At 52.2% G+C, this 23,332-nt stretch overlaps 2 protein-coding genes across 8 annotated transcripts; one reads left to right on the top strand and one right to left on the bottom strand.

The window, feature by feature from the left end:
* Positions 1-13,765: 13,765 nt before the first annotated feature.
* Positions 13,766-16,882, top strand: SDHAF1 (succinate dehydrogenase complex assembly factor 1). Its single transcript, XM_084960876.1, has one exon. It carries the CDS (start codon positions 13,850-13,852, stop codon positions 14,198-14,200), a length of 351 nt encoding a protein of 116 aa, XP_084817002.1. The 5' UTR covers positions 13,766-13,849; the 3' UTR covers positions 14,201-16,882.
* Positions 16,883-18,715: 1,833 nt separating this feature from the next.
* On the bottom strand, positions 18,716-23,201 carry SYNE4 (spectrin repeat containing nuclear envelope family member 4). Of its 7 annotated transcripts, none has more exons than XM_084960799.1 (8): positions 22,913-23,201; positions 22,455-22,581; positions 21,584-21,727; positions 21,181-21,360; positions 20,846-21,094; positions 20,020-20,097; positions 19,017-19,075; positions 18,716-18,932 (listed from the first exon to the last, which is right to left on the bottom strand). In XM_084960799.1, the coding sequence occupies exons 1-8, from the start codon at positions 23,038-23,040 to the stop codon at positions 18,755-18,757; spliced, it is 1,143 nt and encodes a 380-aa protein (XP_084816925.1). In that variant the 5' UTR covers positions 23,041-23,201; the 3' UTR covers positions 18,716-18,754. The 7 variants fall into 7 exon arrangements, with proteins under 7 accessions (XP_084816925.1, XP_020952856.2, XP_084816927.1 ...); XM_021097197.2 differs by having other exon boundaries at positions 21,166-21,360; XM_003127070.6 differs by having other exon boundaries at positions 18,719-18,932; positions 20,020-20,123; positions 20,836-21,094; positions 21,166-21,360.
* Between the last annotated feature and the right edge of the window lie 131 nt (positions 23,202-23,332).

Below are 23,332 nucleotides of genomic sequence, written 5' to 3' on the forward strand. Positions count from 1 at the left end.
GTGGGTGCGTTCAATCCAAGCGTCGGGCTCACGGAGCTGCCAGACTTTTCCAACTGGCGGCCGCTGCCCAACCTGCACTGGAGGCCTGTCCTCGCTGGTCCCGAGCCGCATCACCCGCAGCATTCTCGCCAAAAGCCTAGTCCCGGCTCAAGGCTTCACCTAGACCGAGTTGGCTTATGAACTGGCGCTGGCGCGATGCTCTGCACAGCCTGGAGACGCGCGGGGCGTCCATCCAAGGGTTCAGCTTCAGCACTGCCCACAGCGCGGGCTTCTGGACCCAAGCCGTCGGGTAGCCAGCGGCCAGTGAGCAGCCCTGGGACCCAAGAGAGCCCAGGGGTGGGCACGTGATGGGATCTCTGGGGGTCGAAGAAAATCATAACCCTACATTCAGTTGTTCATTTAGCAACCAGAGACCGTTTTGGTTTTGGTTTTCCTTTTTTTTGCCACGCCTGTGGCAGGTGGAAGTTACAGTGCCAGGGATTAACCCCTGTCACATCATCGACCCAAGACCGGCAGTGACAACGCCGGATCCTTAATCCACTGCGTCACAAGAGAACTCCCAGAGACAGCTTTTAAATGCAAGTCATGTCCCACCCCTCATTCAATCATTCTATCTCACTCCCAGCAAAAATAAAGTCCTTACAGTGTTTTATAAAATTCCATACGACCTCCTCCCATTACCTCTCTGATCTCATCTCGTCTCTTGTCCTTCCCTCACTCTATTCCAGCCACACTGGCCACCTTACTTTCTTCTCTCTGCTCCAGGGCCTTTGCACTGGCTGTCCCCACTATTCCCTTATAGGTTGCTCCCTCACGTCTTTGCTCAAATGTCACCTTCTTACTGAGGCCAAACTAACTACTCAATTTTTTTCTTTTTTCTTTTTTTGGCCACCCCTGCAGCATGCAGAAATTCCTGGATCAGGGATCGAACCCACGCCACAGCTGTAACCAGAGCCACAGCCTTTAAAATGCCAGATCCTTAACCCGCTAAGCTACAATGGAATTCCAACCACCCAATTTAAAATTGCAATTCCTCAGGAGTTCCTGTGGTGGCTCAGAAATAAGGAACCAAACTAGCATCCATGAAGACATGGGTTAAGGATCCGGTGTTGCCATGAGCTGTAGTGTAGGTTGCAGACATGGCTCAGTCTCAGATCCAGCATTGCTGTGGCTATGGCCATAGGCTGGCACCTGTAGCTCTGATTCAACCATGGTTGTGGCCCTAAAAATCAGTATATATAAAATGGCTGATATTAAATGCTTAACCTTCCCTCTAGACTTTAAAATAGACTCTATAATAATATAGTAATAATTCCTTTTTTTCCCCCTAGAGAAGGGAGAGGGAAAGGCTGGAGTGCAAATCTTTTGCCAAGTTTATACAGCTAGAAAGGGGCAGAGCCAGGATTTGAACTCCAGTCCACCTGCTTCCAGAGCACAAGTTTTGTTTGTTTGTCTGTTTTATTTCATTTGTTTGTTTTTGTGGCCACACCCACAGGATGTGGAAGTTCCCAGGCCAGGGATCCAACCCAAGCCACAGCAGTGACCTGAGCCACTGAAGTGACAAGCCCGATTCTTTTTTTTTTTTTTTTTTGTCTTTTTGCCATTTCTTGGGCCGCTCCCGCGGCATATGGAGGTTCCCAGGCTAGGGGTCTAATCAGAGCTGTAGCCACCGGCCTATGCCAGAGCCACAGCAACGCGGGATCCGAGCCGCGTCTGCGACCTACACCACAGCTCACGGCAACGCCGGATCGTTAACCCACTGAGCAAGGGCAGGGACCGAACCCGCAACCTCATCGCAGTCGGATTCGTTAACCACTGCGCCACGACGGGAACTCCCCACAAGCCCGATTCTTAACCCACTGCAGCGGAAGGGAAACACAGAGCACAGGCTTTTTTTTTTTTTTTATCACCTTTTTGTTTCTTTTTTTTTTTTTTTTGGTACTGCCTTACAAAGACTTATAAATAGTCAAGACTTATGAGCTAAGTGATAAGTCCTTTTATATAGAATGTGTGTATGTTATATAATGTAGTCCTCATAGCTACTGTGGAGGCCAGTATTTTTATTATTCTCATTTTATAGAGGAAGCAGTTGAAGAATGAAGTCAAGAAATCGCCACCTAGGAGTTCCTTGTGGCACAGCAGGTCAAGGCTCCAGTGTTGTCACTGCAATAGCTCTGGTCACTGCTGTGGTGTGGGGTTGATTCATGGTCCAGAAACTTCCACATGCCTTGGGCACAGCCAGAGAAAAAAGAAAGGAAAGAAAAGTCACCCTTCAAATCTGCACATGGAGCAGGTAACAGCTGCAACCCCACTCCGGGCTGATTCTTTGTAACTGGATATTGACCAAAGTCCTGAATTATTCTGAGACTTGGGATTTTCGTAACCCTGGAATAAGACACTCCTATCCAATCTCTTCCAGGCCTGAAAAACAGTAGGTGATCAGGGGGATGAAAGAAGCCTGAAGGATATGCAGAGGCTAGGGTTTCTTACAAAGACAAGGATTTCAATTTGTTTCATCATAATGGCTCAGAACCAGACTCTGCTGCCAAGAGGCCTGGATGAAAATCATTCTACACACCTCCTAGAGTAATGACAATAAAAACAAAAATAAAGAAATGGGACCTAATTAAACTGAAAATTTTTGCATAGCAAAGGAAACCCTAAATAAAATGAAAAGACAGCCCACGGCACAGGAGAAAATATTTGCAAATGAAGTGACTGACAAGGCATTAATCTCCAAAATTTCTAAACACCTCCTGCAGCTCAATATCAAAAAAAAAAAAAACAAACAATCCCATCAAAAAATGGGCAGAAGATCTAAACAGACAATTCTCCAAAGAAGACGTACAGATGGCCAAGAAACACATGAAAAGATGTTCAACATCACTCATTATTAAAGAAATGCAAATCAAAACTACTACAAGGTACCACCTTACACCAGCCAGAATGGCCATCATCAGAAAGTCTACAAATGATCAGCGCTGGAGAGGTGTGGAGAAAAGGGAACCCTCTTACACTATTGGTGGGAGTGTAAATTGATGCAACCATTATGGAAAACAGTACGGAGAATTACCCTTTGATCCAGCCATCCCACTCCTGGGCATTTATCCAGAGAAAACCATGACTGGAAAAGATATATGTATTCCAGTGTTGATTGCAGCACTATGTGCAATAGCCAAGACACAGAAGCAACCTAAATGTCCACCAGCAGAGCAGTGGATAAAGAGATATGGTTCATATACACAATGGAACATTACTCAGCCATAAAAAAGAAAGAAAGAATGGCATTTGCAGCAACATGGATGGACCTAGAAATTATCATGCTAAGTGAAGTTAGACAGCAAGATGCCAACATTGTATGCTATCACTTATATGTGGAATCTAAAAAAAAAAGGATACAATGAACTTCTTTGCAAAACAGATACTGATTTAAGGACTTACTAGTCGATTCATTAACCACTGAGCCACGACAGGAACTCCTTGATGGCTACTCTTTCCTCATGACTGGAGGCTGCATCTACATGCTGAGCCATTGACCTCAGACCCTACCCTGTGGCCTCCCTTCCTTCCAACTGTGGGTTGCCTCCTCCAGAGGAAGACAGTCCATGCTTTGTCACAGTGTACATCTTTGGCATCACCGTCACCATCACTGCTGTCAAACATGAGTTCAAGTTTGCTTGGTTAAGAATTACACTGTTTGAGAGTTCCCATTGCGGTGCATTAGCAACAAATCTGCTAAGAATCATGAGGTTTCGGGTTCCACCCTGGTCTCGCTCAGTGGGTGAAGGATCTGGTGTTGCCATGAGCTGTGGTGTAGGTCGCAGACATGGCTCGGATCCCACGTTGCTGTGGCTCTGGCGTAGGCCTGTGGCTACAGCTCTGATTAGACCCCTAGCCTGGGAACCTCCATATGCCGTTGGTGCAGCCCTAAAAAGACAAAAGACAAAAAAAAAAAAAAAGAAAGAAAAAAAGAATTACACTGTATGGAATCCTGGGAAACCGCATCCTTCACTGTCCCTCGTTTTTGTTTTCTCTAAAATGGAGGCAGTTATGCAGATCCACAGAATCTTATGTAAAATGATTGAGGCCAGATGCATTACTGGTTTTGTAATTTCAAACGGTTATACCATGCAAACGCTGCATATTATATAATCATCCTAGTGGGTATTACAAAATCACAAATAATAATATCTCTGTGGTGATATTCATACCAAGTGGGATAAATTGAACCTATAAGCAGCCACACATGAATTCAGGTCAGCTTTTGCTGCCAGTTTAGTTTTACCATCAAACACACGTCTTGTCTTTCAGTCTTTGTATCATTTTTGCATTTGGGGATTGTAGGTAAGGGGTTGTGGTTTTCTAGTACCTATGTCGTCAGGTTTCTGTGAGGTGGGAACAAGTTTGCACAAGAAAAGCACTTGAGGAGTTCCTGTCTTGGCGCGTGTGCGCGCAGGGCTGGGGAGCACAAATCCAACTAGGAACCACGAGGTTTCAGGTTCGATCCCTGGTCTTGCTCAGTGGGTTAAGGATCCAGTGAGCTCTGCTGTAGGTCACAGATGCTCGGCTCTGGCGTTGCTGTGGCTGTGGTGTAGACCGGCGGCTACAGCTCTGATTGGACCCCTAGCCTGGGAACTTCCACATGCTGCAGCTGCTGCCCTAAAAAGAAGAAGAAAAAAGAAACTAAGGACACGTCAGCATCCATGATAGGCAAAATCTTTGTTCTCACAGCGCTTATACTCTAGAAGAGAGAGAGAAACCATGCATATAAATTAACTATATAGTATGTTAGAAGACACTACAGGCGAAAGAGATAAAATAGAGCAAGGAAAGTGGGATCCGGATTTCTGAGCATACAGTTTTAAATAGGAGGCCCTTCCTGAGGAGATGAAACTTAAGCCAAGTCCTAAAGGAGGTGAGGGAGAGAGCCATGTGGATATCTGCAAAAAGAGCATTCCAGGCAGAGGGAACAGCAAGTGCCTAAAGTGAAAATCTGCCACCCACGTTCAAGGAACAGCAAGAAGTCCAGGCTGCAGTGGAGGGAGCTGAGTAAGGGGAGAGATCATGGGAGTCAGAGTGTCTATGGCTTGTGGGTTGTTCCTGCAGTAACTTTGACTTTTCTCCTGTGTGAGGCAGGGACCAAGGAAAGATTTTGTGCAGAGGAGGGATGAGATGTCACTTGCATGTTGATAAGAGCTGTGCGGCTGCTCTGCCGGGGGGAGGGGGGGACCTTTGGGGCTTGTGAAGGAAGCGCTGGGAGCCCAGGGAGGAGGCTTGTTGCACTAGGAGGGGCAGGAGATGATGGGGGCTGGGCCAGGGTGGAGGCGGTGGAGGAGAGTCAAAGTTGGGTTGGGGACACAAGAAGGAAATCAGGAGTTCCTGTTGTGGCGCAGTGGTTAACGAATCCGACTAGGAACCATGAGGTTGCGGGTTCGGTCCCTGCCCTTGCTCAGTGGGTTAACGATCCAGCGTTGCCTTGAGCTGTGGTGTAGGTTGCAGACGCGGCTCGGATCCTGCGTTGCTGTGGATCTGGCGTAGGCCAGTGGCTACAGCTCCGATTCGACCCCTAGCCGGGGAACCTCCATATGCCGCGGAAGCGGCCCAAAGAAATAGCAAAAAGACAAAAAACAAACAAACAAACAAACAAACAAACAAAAAGAAGGAAATCATGCATCGGGAGAAGGGAGACACTCTCTGAGCTGGAAGCAGTTGGTGGAGGTTCTTGGTAACTGGGGGAAAGCCTTTTGGGTCCTGGCTGAAGGTCCACCTATTAACTGGAGGAGGAGGCACTCCCAGCTCCACAGTGGGATCGCTTATCTGGATCCCTCAGAGGAGGACTTGGAGTTTTGTACGAGGACAACTCTGGGTTGTGGAAACAAGACTGCTGGTTAGTGGATGAGGGTGAGACCTCGCACAGCCCCCACTCCTTCAGCACCCCAACATTCAACTCCCTCAGCTTCCTTCTCTCACCCTTCCTCAGATTCTCCGGAATGCAGCCTTTCTGGTGACCCTGTCTCTTGGGTCACCCTGAGGGTCACCCAACAGTGCCTGCCAGTGACCTTGAGAGTCTGGACCAGGATAGGGGCTGGGGAGGAATGGTTGCAGGCTGGCACTGTGGGAAGTACCAAGTCTCAGGGACAAAGCTGTGCAGGGAGGGGCTGGCACCGGGAGGTGGGCAACTCAGGTTGGAGGGGGGCCAGATTCCCCAGATAAACAAAGATGGAGAGGCTGGATCGAGGCCCTGGACACTCACTGCACAAGCTCAGTTTCTGCCAGGAGAAGGCTTGGTCACTCAGCAACTGGCAGGTTTCACAGTAGACACATGGCATAAGACAGGGTCCAGTGCCCAAGTGCACCATGCAATCTTGGACATCGGGGTTTGGTGCAAGCAGCTTATGACACAGTCATAGGGGCCCTAGGGGGGCTAAGGGGATGTCACTTATGTGGGCAAAGTGGACTGGGATGCTAGTGGTTGGCAGAATGACACAGGAGATGGTGGCAGTGGCAGCATCTTGCCAGCAGCCTCAAGGCACCCAGCCAGGGAATTCATCAAGAGGTTATAGCTGAAGGCCCAGGCCAGCGCATCCTCAGGAAGCTTGGTATCCCCTAGAGCGGAGGCTTTCCAGCCCCCAGCCCTGGCAGTTTCTGTTGGACTTCAAGGCCCCTTCAAGGAGATAGAACGCAAAGCCTCTGGCCAAGAAAAGAATTACCAGACCCTTATCATCCCACCCATCTCATTGTAATGCCCCTTCCTCACCTCGAGCAACCTGGCCTTCTCCTTCCTGCCCCTTTAGGGCCCCCTCCAAGCTGGGTTGCCCACCTCCCGGTGCCAGCCCCTCCCTGCACAGCTTTGTCCCTGAGACTTGGTACTTCCCACAGTGCCAGCCTGCAACCATCCCTCCCCACCCCCTATCACAGTCCAGACCCTCAACATTTGCTCATTCTAAAGTGTCAGCCCAGGAGTTCCTGCATCATGGCACAGCGGAAACAAATCTGACTGGGAACCATGAGATTGCGCGTTCAATCCCTGGCCTTGCTCAATGGGTTAAGGATCTGCCATTGCCGTGAGCTGTGGTGAAGGTCGCAGACGTAGCTCAGATCTGTGTTGCTGTGGCTGTGGTGGAGGCCGGCAGCTGTAGCTTCTATTCGACCTCTAGCCTGGGGACCTCCATAAGCCACAAGTGTGGCCCTAAAAAGAAAGGAAATAAAGTGTCAGCCCAACTCTGACAAAAGTCCAGCCCCAGCTCTCATCCTTCCCGCTTCTTAGTCCTAATTATGGTCCAGCTCTTCAACCCCTACCTCCTCAGGAACTCAGACCTATTTATGGTCCAGCCCCCAAATCCCTACCCATCCCAAGCCCCTACAGAGCAGTTGTACCTCCGATTCATGACTGGTCACCTGATACTTATCTATCTGAGGGGTAGTTTCAGCTCTGCCCCAGTCAAGCCATCCAGCCCTTACCCCTTCAGGGACCCAGATGCCCCATCCCAGCCCCAGATGTGGGGGGTGAGACTCCAGCAGGCACTTGCCACCAGTAACCCTCCAATCCTACTCCTTCCCAAAGGCCTGCTCCGCCCAAGGAAAGTGGGGGAGGGGGGAAGACGGCTTCTTCCTCATCCTTCGAGTAGCTGTCAGGCTTACATCACTAGCTCCTCCTTCGTATCAGGTAAGAGAGTATTTGACCCTATGAGGTCAAACTAGGACTGTCATGGTGTTTATTCAAATCAGCAGAAGGGCAGTAATGCTAGGGGGACCATGGACTGAAACTGCCCACCTTGGCCGGGCATGACCAGAGTCGCTGGCTCCAGCTGTCTCACAGCAGGAGGTCCTGCTAGGGAACAGGGTGCTGCCCTGAAGACTCACCCAGAGGAATTGGGAGGGGCAAATAAGAGGGAGGAGACGACCAACCTCCTAGGATCCTTGGTGCTGGAATCTGCCTTGGCTGAGAGGGGCACCTGCCACCAAGAAGGACCCAGGGCCAGACCAAGTGTGGGCCAAGCAAGACGACTGACCAGAGACAAACCTGGAAATTAACTCCATTCCTGGAATTCCTATCATGATTCGGCGGAAATGAATCTGACTAGGATCCATGAGGATGCAGGTTCGGTCCCTGGCCCTGCTCAGTGGGTTAAGGATCTGGCATTGCCATGGGCTGTGGTGTAGGTCATAGATGCAGCTTGGATCTGGCGTTGCTGTGGCTGTGATGTAGGCCAGCAGCTACAGCTCCGATTCAACCCCTAGCCTGGGAACCTCCATATGCCTTGGGTGCAGCCCTTAAAAAGCAAAAAAAAACTTCATTCCCATAAAACCTGAGGCTGCGAGCCACGTGGCAGAGCAGTTCTCCTGGGTTCTCTTCCCCTGCTGCTCACCACCTGGACGCCCCTTCCCAATAAAATCTCTTGCTTTGTCAGCACATGCATCTCCTCAGAGAATTCCTTTCCATGTGTCAGACAAGAGCCCATTCTCAGGCCCTGGAAGGGGTACCCCTTTCTGCAAGGGTAACATATGCTAAAATACATTGAATCATTTCAGGTTTCCATAAAATGAGGGTCTCCTACTTTTTTGGTTTGTTTTTCTTCTTAGGGCCGCACCTGCGGCACATGGAAGATCCCAGGTTAAGAGATGGGAACTCCAGCACTGGTTTTTATCCCTGCACTACTGTTTCTTGAAAGCTTTTCCTTTGTTCATACATTCGCTTACTTCCCTTAAGATCTGTTTAAGGGCAGAAGCATTGTGGCCGGGTTTCGATTGGAAAATGAGTTAGGCCAAAAATGCCTTCTTTTATGTCCAGAAAACCATGCCTAGTTCTTTTTCTCCAGGGACCCCCCCCCCCCGCGCCCCATCTACTTACAGTTCCAAAGGCCCACACTGACCCACCATCCCTCACGGTCCCCACTACCCTCAGGTAGCAGAGTGACCCCTCTTCCTGCTGATGCCCCCTTTATTGACTCTCCCATTGGTCCTCGAAGATGTCCACTCTAATTCCCTAGCGCCCTATTCGTCCCTTAGCAATGGCTACGGACCCCCCTCCCCACTGACTCGATTACTGCCTCCTTCCCACCGACTCCCACTTGTCAATTTTACCACCCTTGAGACTCCTATGACCCTCCCATTAACTCTTCTCTGAGTCCTCAGCAGACACCCTAATTGGCTCCCTTTAACCCACAGGCTCAGCCCTGTGCTCCCCATCGGCCTTCCCTTTCACCACCCCCTCCAGTTAACATCCCCTTAACCCACTGCCCCTCCCCATCCTACTATGGGCCCCCCCTCTCAACTTGCCCATTAACCCTATGTACTGCCCTGTTGACGCCCCCCACACTCTCACTCTGGAAAGGGCTCTCAGTGATCTAATGGCCCCGTTTACACCCGGAGGATCTTCCCATTGAGCATCCTCGGACATGGACCCGTTCTCAGGCCTCTTATCCTAATTGAGCCTCTCTGACGCATTGCTTCATCCACTGAGCCTTTGATAATGTCCCCTTAAATCATGGACTCACCTTCTGACCCCATCCTCAGCCTCCAGCTGAGCCTTCCCATTGCCCCCCCAAGCCGTCTAAGCCTTCTCTCCAGCCTCAGTGAGGCAAGGATTTGTCCATCCGCTTCCTCTAATTGCCCTCTATTTGTCCTCCCCTTGGTCCCCCACTGGCCCCTCCCACCAACTCCCTAAGTATTCTCTTGTTACCTCGTTATCTTCCACTGACCCCTCATTAATTCTGACCATACAGTCACTCTAGCATTGATCCCCCATTGGATCTTTTATTGACTATTTAGCCTCCAACTGACCTCCCCCTGAATTCTCTTTTGATCCCTAATAACTGAACTACCCACAGGTGTTCTCCTCAATCCTTCTCTGATCCTTCACTGATGTTCCAAGGATGTCTTCTGACCACCACCACCACCTCCCTGGCTGTTCCCCTCTCCCGCATGCCCTCCCTGTAGGTGGATGGAATTCTGGAATCGCTGCCCTTCGTTCACGGCCACCACCTCCGTGCCTACTGCCGGGGCTGCCTGCTTTGCAGAGACATGGACTTCAGCATCTCAGTGACCTACGATTGGGAAAGCCTGGCACTTGTGATGCTGTTGCACCCTACCTATGTGGATTCTGTAGCCTAGGCAGCCCTAATGGCCCCTCAGTGCCCTTGCCCAACACCTGGTAGGTGACAGGCCCCTCTGCTCTGGCTGGTGCCCTGTGGCTGCGTGCATACGATTCTCTAGAGGTGCACACTGTGGGCTGCTAGTGGCAGCCCAGGGTCCCCTAGCACCATGTCATGCTATGCAGTGCTGGACTCGCACCAGATCCATACTTTCTGGATGATGTATGTTGCTGCCACAGCACCTGCCTCACAGCCTGCTTACACTGACTGTGTAAGCAGTCACTCACTGACTGTGAGTCCTGGCTGCTTACACTGTTGCCTGTCAGGTCCTGAAGGATGCCTTACTTCTGTCCTAAGTGTGCAGGACTGTTGGAGATGATCTCAGAGAGACAGCAGTGAAAGATGGCTTGGAGATTTTAATTCTCTGTTCAGGAATTGAAACTGGGCAGCCAGGGTAAAAACCAGGAATCTTAGCCATTAGACTAGCTAGAGGCTAAAAGCAGTACAACACGTGGGAGAGCACAGTGAGAAGTAATTTACTTATCTAAGGCAGAAGCAAAGCAGTAATACACACCAAAAGCAGGAGTGCAGGTGCCGGCATCCTCCAGAATGAAGAGTGTGCCGGCGAGGTGATTTAAACCACATATATAGACAGTTCTTCTGAGTCTTTGTTTTCCTTTGGCCAATTATCTTGTTTTATTTCTCACACCTGACCAGACCCAGGGCCCGCCCCCATATGCGTGTGCATCTCTTGGCCAAGATGGATTCCAGAGCAAAGGATTGTGGGATGATTATCAGGACTTATTAGGTCCTGGAACCCCCCTCCCTTTTTGACTCCTAGGAGTGCATCTGTGCATCTGTGACTCCTAGGCAAGAAGGTCTCCTTGACCTTGGGTGAGACTGATGGGATCATCTTCTCTTTTTACTCCAGCAGAGCTCAGCTCCTGCCATTAGCTTTTCCCTGACGTGTCAAAGACAAGCAAGGCCCAATTTACTCAGCCTAACAAGTCCCAGCTGTTCTCAGCCCAGGGGGTCATCTACCTCCTGCCTCAGAGATACAGTGAAGCTGGGAAAAGCTTACATTTTGGGCCAGCAGGAGACGGACTCGGGAGGACCAAGGGAGTTCAGGCCTGGGTGGACGGGGTCAGGTGAAGAGGGTGGGAGAAGAGTTAGGACGAGGTTTAAAGAAGCAGCCAAACCTGGAGGGACAGCATCTTGACAAGGTCTTTCTGTCTTTTGTTCCTTGGTCTCCCTTTTGTCTCCCAGCCTATCCTGCAGCTTGCCAGGAGGCTAGGCTCCCTGGAGGGGTCCCAAGCTTTGCTGTGAGTTCTCTGGGGTGCATCCAGGGTGGGTTGTGGGCTGATGAAGAACCCCTCTCCTGATGGGGATTGGAGAAGACCTGACGTAGATGGAATTGGCTGGGAGAGTGTGTCGGAGGGACATCCAAGGGACAGGGAACTGGAATTGCAAAGGTGGTGAGGTTGGGAAACATCAATGGAAAGCGAGCCTGACGAGGGGCAGGAGGCCATGGGCTTGGAAAGGGAAACCGGAGTCCTGAGCCATCCACCTGCAGCCCTGACTTGCCTACCCGAAACCACTATAGCATCTGTGCATGGACCAATCATGGGGGCTGTGTCCTGCCTCTCAGCCTTGCCCTCTTTTCCACCTGATGCCATGAAGGCTGGGAGGGTGACCCTGTGTGTCCCAGGACCACTGTGGCTGCTGCCACAACGGATGTTACATCCCTGTAAGAGAGGTCTCTAGCCCTGGGTGGGAGGGCACAGAGTCTCCCCTACCTCCCTGAAGCACAAATCCAGCAGGGAGAGATGCCAGGGTGGAGGAAGCGTGGCTCCTCAAGGAACTTGGAAGCAGGAGAGCAGCAGGAGAATTGGGATCTGAGCAAGCAAAATGGACAGTAGTCATAAGGAAGGGGAAAACAAACCTGAAATCCTGTGATGAGAAACAGCATCACCTCAGAGTTCTCATGGTGGCGCAGCAGAAACTAATCTGCGTAGGAAGCATGAGGTTGTGGGTTTGATCCCTGGCCTCACTCAGTGGGTTACGTATTGGGTGTAGCTGTGAGCTGTGGTATAGGTCACAGATGTGGCTCGGATCTGGTGTTGCTGTGGCGTAGACCGGTGGCTACAGCTCCGATTTGACCCCTAGCCTGGGAACCTCCATATGCCACGGGTGCAGTCCTAAAAAGACAAAAAAAAAAAAAAAAAAAAAAATTGAAATGTTTAATAAACTATTTTAAATATTCACTGTTTTCAAATAAACATATTACATAAAACAAATTAGGTGACAGTATATTAAAATATCAATTGCATCATATTGCATATTTTATTAACAATACTGTCATACATAATCTTATAAATGAAATATTAAAGCGCTTGGAACAGTGCCTGGCCTTGAATATGTGCTCGGTAAACAGATATTAGATTATGAAGACACAGGTGAGAGAGATGTGATAGGTTCCAGAGGCTTTTTTTTTTTTTTTCTCTAAAGCTCTCCTAAGAAAGTGTTTATTATGGAAAATTCCAAGCATCACAAAAGGAGAGACTAGTGTTATGAAACGCCATTACAGTTACAAATATTTTGCCATGCTTGCTTTCATCGTCTCCTCCCACTCTTTTTGTTTGTGCTGGAGGATTTTAAAAGCAAATCCCAGCCTTATTCCTTTAGCAAAGACCTGGGTATGTATTTCTGATAGTGACACCAGAGGGATTCACAGTGGGTTTCAGATCTTCCCTTGTGCTACTCCTGGACTCCGGCCCTCATTCCCGCCCCCGACCCGCCTCCCTTCTGGCGGAACCCACGCCTCGTGCTGTGCAGTTCGAGTAGCTGGTGTGCAGGAGGTGGTCGCACGCTGGGCATAGGGCTCTGGTTATTGTCCAGTAGTCCTCCACGCTCAGGGTGCTGGTAGGGCCCTAGGGGGCCGTGGCCTTGCAGGTCTCCCAGAGCTACCAGGACGCCTCCAAGTAGCCTGTGGGGCGTACAACGGAATTTCGGGCAGCCTATTCGACGGGTTTCAGGCAGGCTGGACTCCGGGCTATAATAGCTGGGGAGGTCCCTCCCTCTCCTACCCCGGGAACCGACTCGCATCGGCAGAGGGCGCTAGCAGCCCAACTCCCAGCCCCACCTTTGGAGGCTTGCAACCTATATCATCTCCCTATGCTCGTCTTCCCACAGCACCGGGAGGCTTGTCCCGCCAGCTGTGACCCAACACTTCATCGCGTGACCCCGAGCCTCTCGCGTTCCTAGGGTTGGGGTCCTCGACGTACACCCGCTTTGGGGGTGGGAACGCCCGGAACTTCCCGAGATTGCTTTAATAAATGAGGACTAAACCATGCCTGTGCCTGTCTTCTCTCTCCCAGTGCCCCTTCGCGCCCTGGGGGGACACACGAGTCCCGACCTCCAGATCTCTCCTCTCGCAGGACCCAAGAGTAAGTCAGGATCCCCTGCTCCCTTCTGACCCCAAACCTAAGAGTCTGAGCGCCTACTGCGCTCCTGCTCCGGGCCCTCAGAACTACCGTCCCTTCAAGGACATGATTCTCCCTTGGGGTCAGCAGCTCCGCCCCTTACTCACAGCATTGTGACCTAACAGCTGCGACAGCCAATGGGGCGCGACGGCGCCGTAAAGCAGGAGGCGGGCGCCGGAAGTGCTCTTTGCCGAGCTCTGCCGCGTCTCCCGAGTGCGCTGAGGCGCCGCTTGGTGGGGTTTCGCGGCGTGCGCCCTGGACCCAGCTGCTACCATGAGCCGACATAGCCGGCTCCAGAGGCAAGTTCTGAGCCTGTACCGCGAACTGCTGCGCGCCGGGCGTGGGAAGCCAGGGGCCGAGGCGCGCGTGCGGGCCGAGTTCCGGCAGCACGCCTGCCTGCCACGCTCTGACGTACTGCGTATCGAGTACCTTTACCGCCGCGGGCGGCGGCAGCTCCAGCTGCTGCGCTCAGGCCACGCCACGGCCATGGGCGCCTTCGTGCGTACGCGTGACCCGACCGAGGAGTCCTGCGGCGCCGAGGCCCCAGGGACCCCGCCTGGTGAAGGTCCGAAGAGACCGCTGGACAGCATGGGGGCACCGGGTACCCCGTCCAGTGAACGGTGACCGGCTAAAGGGCTCGCTCGATGGCTCAGGGGAACTGGGGGGCCCGCCTGACTGCCTGGGAGGCCCAGGAAACACGCTTGATGGAAAGTGAAAGGGCTTGAGAGACTGGATCGACAAATTGGGGGAGTTGCAGAGCCCTCCTGGCAACGGGTCAGATGGCGAGAGATGCCTGACCTTGCCTGCTCACGGCTCGGGGCGGCCTGGGTCGCCCGCTGACTGGACTGTCAGGCTGAGAGCTATTTATCCCAAGGCCTGGGGAGCCGGGACTCCCCGCTGTTGGACGGAAAAAGACCGAGACGCCTTCTCTTGACGCCTGAGAACGTATCACTCCTGGTTCCTCAAGGAGACTCTCCTGGATTTAACTCTTAGAAGAGCAGACTTTTTGCTGAGGAGTTTGGGAAGATGTCCTGGTGGACGGTGAAAAGCCTGGAATCCTCCTTAAGAAAAATCTTTCCCCCGTTGTTACAGACTGGGACCAGTGAGGAAGGGGCTAGGGGTCTTTCACCCCAGTTAATCAACTAAAGACCCCCGTCGAGACCTCTACGTCATGGTTCTGAGGGGACCCCCAACTCTTGCTCCTTTCCTTGCTCAGGGCCACTGGACAAAGGGAATAAAATGGGGGATGTGCTTACTTCCCTGTTGATGATCTTAAAGATTTGATGTGTTTGGGTTTTTGAAGAGGTCCCCCCTACACACACCAAGCCCTGACCTATGGGGAGAGGATGTGTGTGGGGAGCTGTTTCTTCTCTAAGCTCTCTGGAGTGGTAGATTGGTTGGAGTAGCATAGTTCTCACCCCTGGGCAGATCCATGGAGCAGACCCACCCTGGTTTGACCACAGAGAAGCCCCACTTGACTTCTTCATGGAAAGCAGTGAGGTGGGAGAGGAGATGATGGAGCAGAGGAGACGAGGCTGGTAATCCCTGAGGCAGTAGTGGGGCCCTTAAACCTGGCTGAGGAATCCAGTCTCAGCTACAAGCTGGGGTTTTGCTAGCAAGGCCCAGGGGTGGGGAAGGAGAGATAGACCACAAGCCACAGGCACAGCTCCTCGCATGTCCCCACATTCTCTGGGGTACTTCATTTTGCAGCCCTCAGCGGTATTTGCACTCAGGTCGGTTAAATAAATGGAAAGTGGGAGTTCCCGTCATGTCTCAGTGGTTAACGAATCCGACTAGGAACCATGAGGTTGCAGGTTCGATCCCTGGCCTTGCTCAGTGGGTTAACGATCCAGCATTGCCTGGAGCTGTGGTGTAGGTCGCAGACGCGGCTCGGATCCCGCGTTGCTGTGGCTCTGGCATAGGCTGGAAGCTACAGCTCTGATTCGACCCCTAGCCTGGGAATCTCCTTATGCCGCAGGAGCAGCCCAAGAAATAGCAAAAAGGCAAAAATAAAATAAGCCGCTTCACTCATGTCCTTGGCTTGGAGTATGCTGCTGATAAAGCTCCCGGTTGGTAGTGTGTCTGTGTTGCCATGTGTTAACACTCTTCTTAGGCACAGAGTGAGTGCATCTCAACCCCTTGACCCTCTTCTGTTAATCTCCTGATCTGAGAAAATTGCTATAGAGGACTTAAGGGACTGAGAATAATTTGGAATACAGATTGTGGGTTAATAATTGAATTTAGTGGGAGTTCCGGTCGTGGCTCAGTGGTTAATGAATCCGACTAGGAACCATGAGGTTGCGGGTTCGGTCCCTGGTCTTGCTCAGTGGGTTAACGATCCGGCGTTGCCGTGAGCTGTGGTGTAGGTTGCAGACGCAGCTCAGATCCTGTGTTGCTGTGGCTCTGGCGTAGGCCAGGGGCTCCAGCTCCGATTCGACCCCTAGCCTGGGAACCTCCATGTGCCTCGGGAGCAGCCCAAAGAAATAGCAAAAAGACTAAATAAATAATTGAATTTAGTTATTAAATTTCCCGATTTTGGTAACTGTACTCTGGTTATATAAGAGTAACCTTGAGGAGTTCCCATTGTGGCTTAGTGGGTTACAAACCCAGCTAGGTATCCATGAGGATGCAGGTTCAATTCCTGGCCTCGCTCAGTGGCTTTAGGATCCAGCATTGTCATAGGCTGGCAGCTGCAGCTCTGTTTTGACCCCTAGCCTGGAAACTTCCATATGCCACAGATGCAGCCTTAAAAAGAAAAAGAAAAAGAAAAAGAAAAAAGACTAGCCTTGAGGGAGTTCCCTGGTGGTCTAGTGGTTAGGACTTGGCACTTTCACTGCTGCAGTGGTGGATATATTGGGTTAGAGTATAAGTTAAACTAATAAAATTAATTTCACCTGTTTCTGTGGTTTTCCTGGGATAACTAGGAAAGGTAAAGATAAATTTGTGGCTCATATTTTCACTGGTCAGCACCCCTGTAGGAGTCCCGTGGCTTGCATCCTCACTGCAGTTTGGCAATGAGATAATTATAGCATAATGATGTAATTGTCACCTTAGTTCCTTCCTCAACCACCCTAATTGTGCCCCCTTCTGCTTTGCCTTTGCTCACTGTAGTTTTCTCCTTGGCACTGACCATCCTTGGCCCTATTACATATTTTACCTGCTTCTTTTACTTCCTGTTGCTTTGCCCCACTAGGATGTCAGCTCCACAGAGACCAGTGTTTCAGCCTGCCTTGTTCACGGTCACAGCCCTACTCTTTGACCAGGATCTGGTTCACAGCAAACAGCATTAAATGAATGAATGAACAAGTGGCATGGATGTGCTCCATTACCTGGTAGGTTGGGTCAATATGGCTAAAACTCTGCCCATCTTATATGCTGGTGACCCCAGGGTGACCATGCCTCCTCCTCAGTTGGGGACAGACACCTGGCCTGGCATTTGAAACAGGACAGACCCAGGTGTGCATCCTGACTGCTTCCTGAACCCGGAGTTATTCCCAGAATCCTCTGCTTCCCACCCACCCTCCAGTGTCCATTCCCCATCTGGTAACAGCGCCCTGATTTTCTTTTTGGAGAACCACTCCTCCAGCCATCCCATTTTCAGCAAGCAAGGCTGGCTGCAGCCCTCAGTGAGGCATGAGACACTAGCCAGTGGAGGTAGCTTTGGGATTTTGGTTGGAACATTAAGGGAAGAGTACTCTCCTATTGCCACATTGGTGAGATGTAGGCGGTTTTGAGGGGCACTTGGCCACCCCTGGGATAAGGAGGCCAAAATAGGAAAGACCTGAGCCCCTGGATCCAGCTGTCCTGAACTTTCCAATTACTCAGGAAAATCCTGTTTGTTTTTAAATCGGTTGGACAGTGGGCTTCAGACACTTGCCCCCCGTGTGGCTTCAGGTTGGTGGCTTCTCCTCTAGAGCCTCAGTTTCCTGTTCTGTTAAGTGGGGACACATTGCGTGGTTGTGACAAAGAAGGGATCTGTCTTAAGTGCACATCCAGGAGCCCTGCCCAGGGCTCCTGCCTCTGTTCTGAGTCTGATCTGCTCCATCTCTTGTCCTGTTAGCTTAAGCTCCGGGGAGAAGACGAGCTTAGACACCTGAAGCTGGGGACCAGGTTCCAGGACTGAGCCCTGGCAGTTCAGCTTGGTGTTGTCAAGGCCCAGGAGAAGGGCTTTCACAGTCCTGGGCCAGTGACGGCCCAGCCTGGGACCCCACTGGGTAGAATGAACAGAGCACTTGGATGAATGCAGGTCAGGGGCTATAGCAGGTGCCGTTGGCAATCTGCCCCCATCACCTGCACCCCTCCTGTGCATCGGCAACCCCCCAACTTCCTGTGGCAAGCACCTGAGGGTCTTTTACAGGAGAGGCTGGAAGTGCTAGGGGGGTTAACATCTCCAGGAAGAGTCCTTAACCAATGAGAGATGGGAACTGGTACATATATGCCACAACTTCTTCATCTTGGGGGGAACAACTTTGCATGGTTCCACAATCTCTGGGGAGACTGCGGGTGGCACCCCAGGTGCCCAGAGCAGCGACCAGCTCGTTAAACTCCCTTCCTGGGCTCACTTCCCATTGCCCTATCAACCTGCCCAGGATCACCTCCCTAATAAACTACCTGTGCTTAAATCTTTGTCTCAGGGTCTGAGGGAACCCAAGCCAAGATGAGCTGATTCAGTCCCGAGTCCTGTGCTCAAGGCAAAGGGATCTGTGGAGGGGGCTGTCCAGATGTACCAGGGCTCCACGATTCTTGGTACTCCAGCACCCAAGAGCCTACACATCCTCCTTTTGACAGAATGTCTGTGTCTCCTCAAAATTCACACATTGAAATCCTAACCTCCAAAGTGATAGTATTAGGAGGTTGGGGCCTTTGGGGGTGATTAAGTCATGGGGGGGGAGCCCTCATGAACAGGATCAGTGCCCTTATAAAAAGACGTCATTTCCCTGCTTCTCCTTCCACGTGAGGACAGTGAGAAGACAGACGTCATGAACCAGGAAGTAGGTCCTTATCAGACACTGAATCTCCTGACACCTTGATCTTGGACTTTTCAGCCTCCAGAACGGTGAGAGATCAGTTCCTATTGTTTATACGCCACCCGGTCTATGTTATTTTGTTACAGCAGCCCACACAGACTAAGACACATCCTTTGGCAGTGACCATTTATTGCATGTCTAGGGCGTATACTCAGATTGGGGGAGGCCCATTGACATAGCTGAGCACCAAGTAAGGTGTCCTGGCCAGTCGTGCAGGAGAGCAGCAGGAGCCCTCTGATGTGGGCAGGAGCAAGGTGGCACCCACCAGGAGAAGGAGGAGGAGGAGAAGGAGGAAGGTCAGGGGCCGCCTGGAGGTAGGAGCAGAGGCTCTGTGGAGGGAAATGCAGTGTTAAATATAGGGGCGGGGTGCCACCATGAGCCCTGCCCCCGAGCCCGTCTCCCAGGCATCTCACCCAGGGTCTACTTCCAACAGCATATCCTGAAGATCGGGAGATGCTTGTCTCATCTTGTCCTAAGGGCAGATAGCATCCAGCAGCAGAATGGGTAAAAGTGCCATTTAATGTGGTCTTCCCCTTACTACTATTGACCAACAGAGGTGGGCTTATTTCTCCTTTCCTAGCTGCCCCCCAACCCCAAAACCCCATATCTCCAAGTGCAGTGGATGTCTGTCTGTTCCTGCCCTCATCCAATCCCCCTTTTTCCAGTCACAGTGGCTCAGCTTGAGGTGTGGGGTGTCATACCTGCACACTCTCCAGACCTCACAACTCTACGTCCCTGATGAGGCATGTGACCCAGATCTGGCCAATCAGAGCCCTCCATTAGCTTGGCCTCGGTGGCTGGTTCAGGGGGTACCGTAACCCAAGTTGGGGAAGCACAAGTCAGCCCTCGGATTTTGCTGCGGGTAGGTTGCCAGTAGGTCAGTGGCAGTCTCTCCTCCAGGGGTGGGTAAGCCCATGGGAAGTGAGTGCTGGGGTTGAGAAGGAATCTACCTTGGAGAAGTAGAGCCCGAGAGAGGGAGGGACTGAGCCCTGACAGCATCTGAGGTCTTGAATTCCACAGCACCTGGACTTTTCAGTTCCATGAAAAAAATAGCATCCCCTTTTCTAGTGTAATTCAACTTGGTTTGGGTTGCTGTCACTGGTCAACAAGATTCCTAAGTGGGGAGTTCCCATTGTGGTGCAGTAGAAACGAATCCAACTAGTATCCATGAGGATTCGGGTTTGATCTCCGGGCTCACTCAGTGGGTTGGAGATCCGGTGTTGCTGTGAGCCATGGTATAGGTTGCAGATGTGGCGTGGCTCTGGCCGTGGGATAGGCTGGCAGCTGCAGCTCTGATTCAACCTCTAGCCTGAGAATTTCCATATGCCACGGGTATGGCCCTAAAAAGCAAAAAAAAAAAAAAAAAAAAAAAAAAAAAGAATCCTAAACAGTGCATCTGGCTGAGGACAAGCTTACCCGAGACTTCTGGAGCAAGGAGCGTCTTCGGTGACCTGCGAAGTGTTTCCGGTGGCTGAGGCCTGACCTGAGCATGTCCTGTCGGGGGAGAGAGGGGTGTGGTCCTTGGAGAATCATTGACAAAGAGACACAAAGTTGGGGAATGGCCCAGATCCGGGGTGTCATAGAGATGAAGACTCTCTCTCTTCCTGGGAAAGAGATCTCTGAGATCAAGAGAGGAACAGAGCCAAAGAAAGGAAGAGAGACATTATTTATTCATCCATTCCACAAATATTTAATGAGGGTCTGTTACATGGCCAGCACTGCTCTAGGAGCTGGGGACACGGTGGGCATGGAAACAAGCCAAGTTCTGGTGTCCATGGAGTTTATATTCCAGCAGGAGAGAGAGACCCCATAAGTTATTAAACAAATGTATAATGACAAGTGGTGATAAGTGCTATTAGGACATAAAGTAGGAAGGTAAGGAGGGAAGACGTCTGGAGGCCAGGGCAGGCCTCTCCAAAGAGGCGGCATTTAGGAGAGGCTGGAATGAAGGGCATGCATCTGGGGGCTTTGAGATGGGTGAGTATTTGGAATATTTGAAGAGCCAGGAGGCTAGTGTGGCTGTGGTGGGGTGAATGGGGGAGAGTGGGAGGAAGTGAGGAAATGCAGATACAACAGAGGGAAACCAAGACGAGACAGAGGAAGAGCCAGAGGCCAAGAGAGGCAGAGGGAGAGACAGCCACAGAAACCTCCTTGAAAGAGAAGGACCCCATTGGAAGCCACAGAAACCTCCTTGAAAGAGAAGGACCCCATTGGAAGACACACAGACCCCACCTGCTCTCACCTCAAGCCACTGTCCCCTGCCCTGGGGGCCCTTGTGGCCACACAGCTCACAGGGAGCCCCTGGTGTCCAGGCCGTCCTTCGTCCCAAAGGCCCGAGGCCCCCAACGTCCCCCGCTGGGTCCCACTCCAACTCTGCGGGAGTGGGGAGGCTACTGGGTGCCCAGGGCCCCCAGACCCCACCAGGTCCTGGCCCGTCTGAGTCCCCCTCAACCTCCAAGTCCTGCTCCAGTGTGCTGGCCTCCTCATATACCTGGTCAGAGGACAGAGGTCATGAGGGTTGGGATTGGCACCTGTGCCAGGGGCTGCCAGGGTGGGCCATACCAGGCTGTAGCTGACCAGCTGGGCTTGCAGCCGCCACAGCTGCCGGAAGATGCTGTCTCGGTGGGCTCTGAAGGCCCTCAGGACCTGCTCCAGGGAGGCCTGGGCCTGAGGCTCACTCCGCTGCACCAGCCCCTCACCGAACACCAGCAGTGCATCCAGATGCTCAGCTGTCCCACGTAGGTCTGCCTGGAGGGTCTGGGACACATGGGTGGAAATCACCACCATCCCACCCCACCCCAGCGCCTGCCTCCATACACACACACCGGGACACCAGAGACTTGGGACCTGGAGTTAGAACGGCCTCCTTTCCCATCTAGATACCTGGAACATGGAATAAACCCATTTCCCACCCCAGGAAGCTGGTACCCACTCCTGAGGCCCCGCCCACCCTCCCACACCTTGGCCTCCCACTGCCCACCTGCAGCTGGACCATCCCTCTCCGGGTTGATGCCCACGGCGCCAGGCCTCGGTCCAGGTCCTGCAGCAGGAGGCCCAGCCCCAGAAGGCAAAGATGCAGGCTGTCCTGCTCAGCCTCCAACACCTCCCAGCCAGAGATGGGGCGCTGGGGAACACAGGGGGCTGAGTCAGGGCCAGTGAGCCAACCAAGACCTTACCCCCACACTCCCACTGCACCCTTCTGCAGGCCCCTGCCTTCGGGATGCTTCTCTGCAGCAGAGCCCACCTCTGGGTGTGCACCAGGGCTCCTCCCACCTAAAGAAACTTCCCAGTGGGAGAACCTCATGTACAAATTCTCCAGGTTTTCAGATGTTCCTATTGTGGTTCAGCGGGTTAGGGACCTGACATGGTGTTTGATCCCTGGCCTGGCGCAGTGGGTTAAGGATCTGGCATTGCCACAAGCTGCAAATGTGGCTCAGATCTGGTGTTGCTGTGGCTGTGGCATAGGCCGGCTGCTACAGCTCTGATTCAACCCCTGGCCCCATATGACATATGTGGGGCCATAAAAAGAAAAAAAAAATCCAGGTTTTCAAGGCTCCTAGAAACTTATACATGTGGGGCATGGGAGTCCAGAGGGGGTGGGTGATGGAACTGGATACCCCACAGGAATGGGGCTACACCAAGGCCAATGATAAAATATCAAAGTACTTTTTTGGTAAAATATCAAAATACTTTTATAACAATCGGTTTAAAGGATCATGTCTAGAGCACCCCTCCCCACACAGACGCCCAGCACTTTTCCAGAATCATCACCTATCTCCGGTGTGGGGGCCAGATTCTGGGAGACAGACAGGAGGTAGAGGCGCACAGGGGCCCAGGACACCTCAGCTCACCTCACGGCATTTGGCCCCAGCTGAGTCCTCATGAGAAATGGGCGTTGGCTCAGTGCCCCTCAGGCCACCCTGGAAGGGCTCGGGAGGGTCCAAAGTGTCCTGCCCCAGCTTCTGGGCCTGTTCCGACCTGAGAGGTAGGGGACATTGACAGGTGAGCCTAAGTCTCCATTATCCACCCTACCCTACCCCTGTCCTCAGCTACCTCTCCCAGGGCCCCAGGTGATCATAGCCACAACACCTCCTACCCTCGGAGTTCTCCTGTGGTGCAGCAGGTTAGGGATCCGGCATTGTCACCACAACAGCTTGGGCCACTGCTGTGGCGCATGTTCGATCCCTGGACCAGGAACTTCCACGGGTGCAGCCAAAAAGAAGGAAAAAAAACCTCTCCTACCCTCAAAGGGCCCCCTTTCACTGCCCCACCCTTTTGGGACCTTGGTTTCAAATGCCCCAGCCCCTACCTTATTCTCTCCTTTCCAGACGCCGGGCAGATGGCGTATCCAGCAGCATCCAGTTCTCTAGGGGCTCCAGGGGGGTGGCTGAAGGGCTCTGAGGTGGGTCTAGGGTCCAGGGGTGGGGGCAGGGCCATATTTGGGAGCCTAGGGACAGAAAGTCAGGATCCCCGGTAGGAGCCCTTTTTCTAGCGGGGGGGTATCCACTTAGACCTCCTCAGCAGGACTCAGCCAGGCAGAGACAGCCAGAAGCCCAGGGGCAGCAGGCTGAGCGCCACCTCCTTCCAGGTGGAACACTGGACCCAGGTAATTTGATGCCCAGCTCAGGTGACAGCAGCACCACTTAACTCCTTCCTCCCTAGTGGACCAGTAGCTGAACCTCCCAAGCTCACCCCACGCCCGGAAGGGGTATCCAGATATAACCCCGCC

The sequence above is a fragment of the Sus scrofa genome, chromosome 6, assembly GCF_054392235.1.
Source record: "Sus scrofa isolate SSC_HxYL_T2T_F1_AM1 chromosome 6, Sscrofa_HxYL_maternal_Yorkshire_Landrace_v2.0, whole genome shotgun sequence".
NCBI lineage: Eukaryota > Metazoa > Chordata > Mammalia > Artiodactyla > Suidae > Sus > Sus scrofa.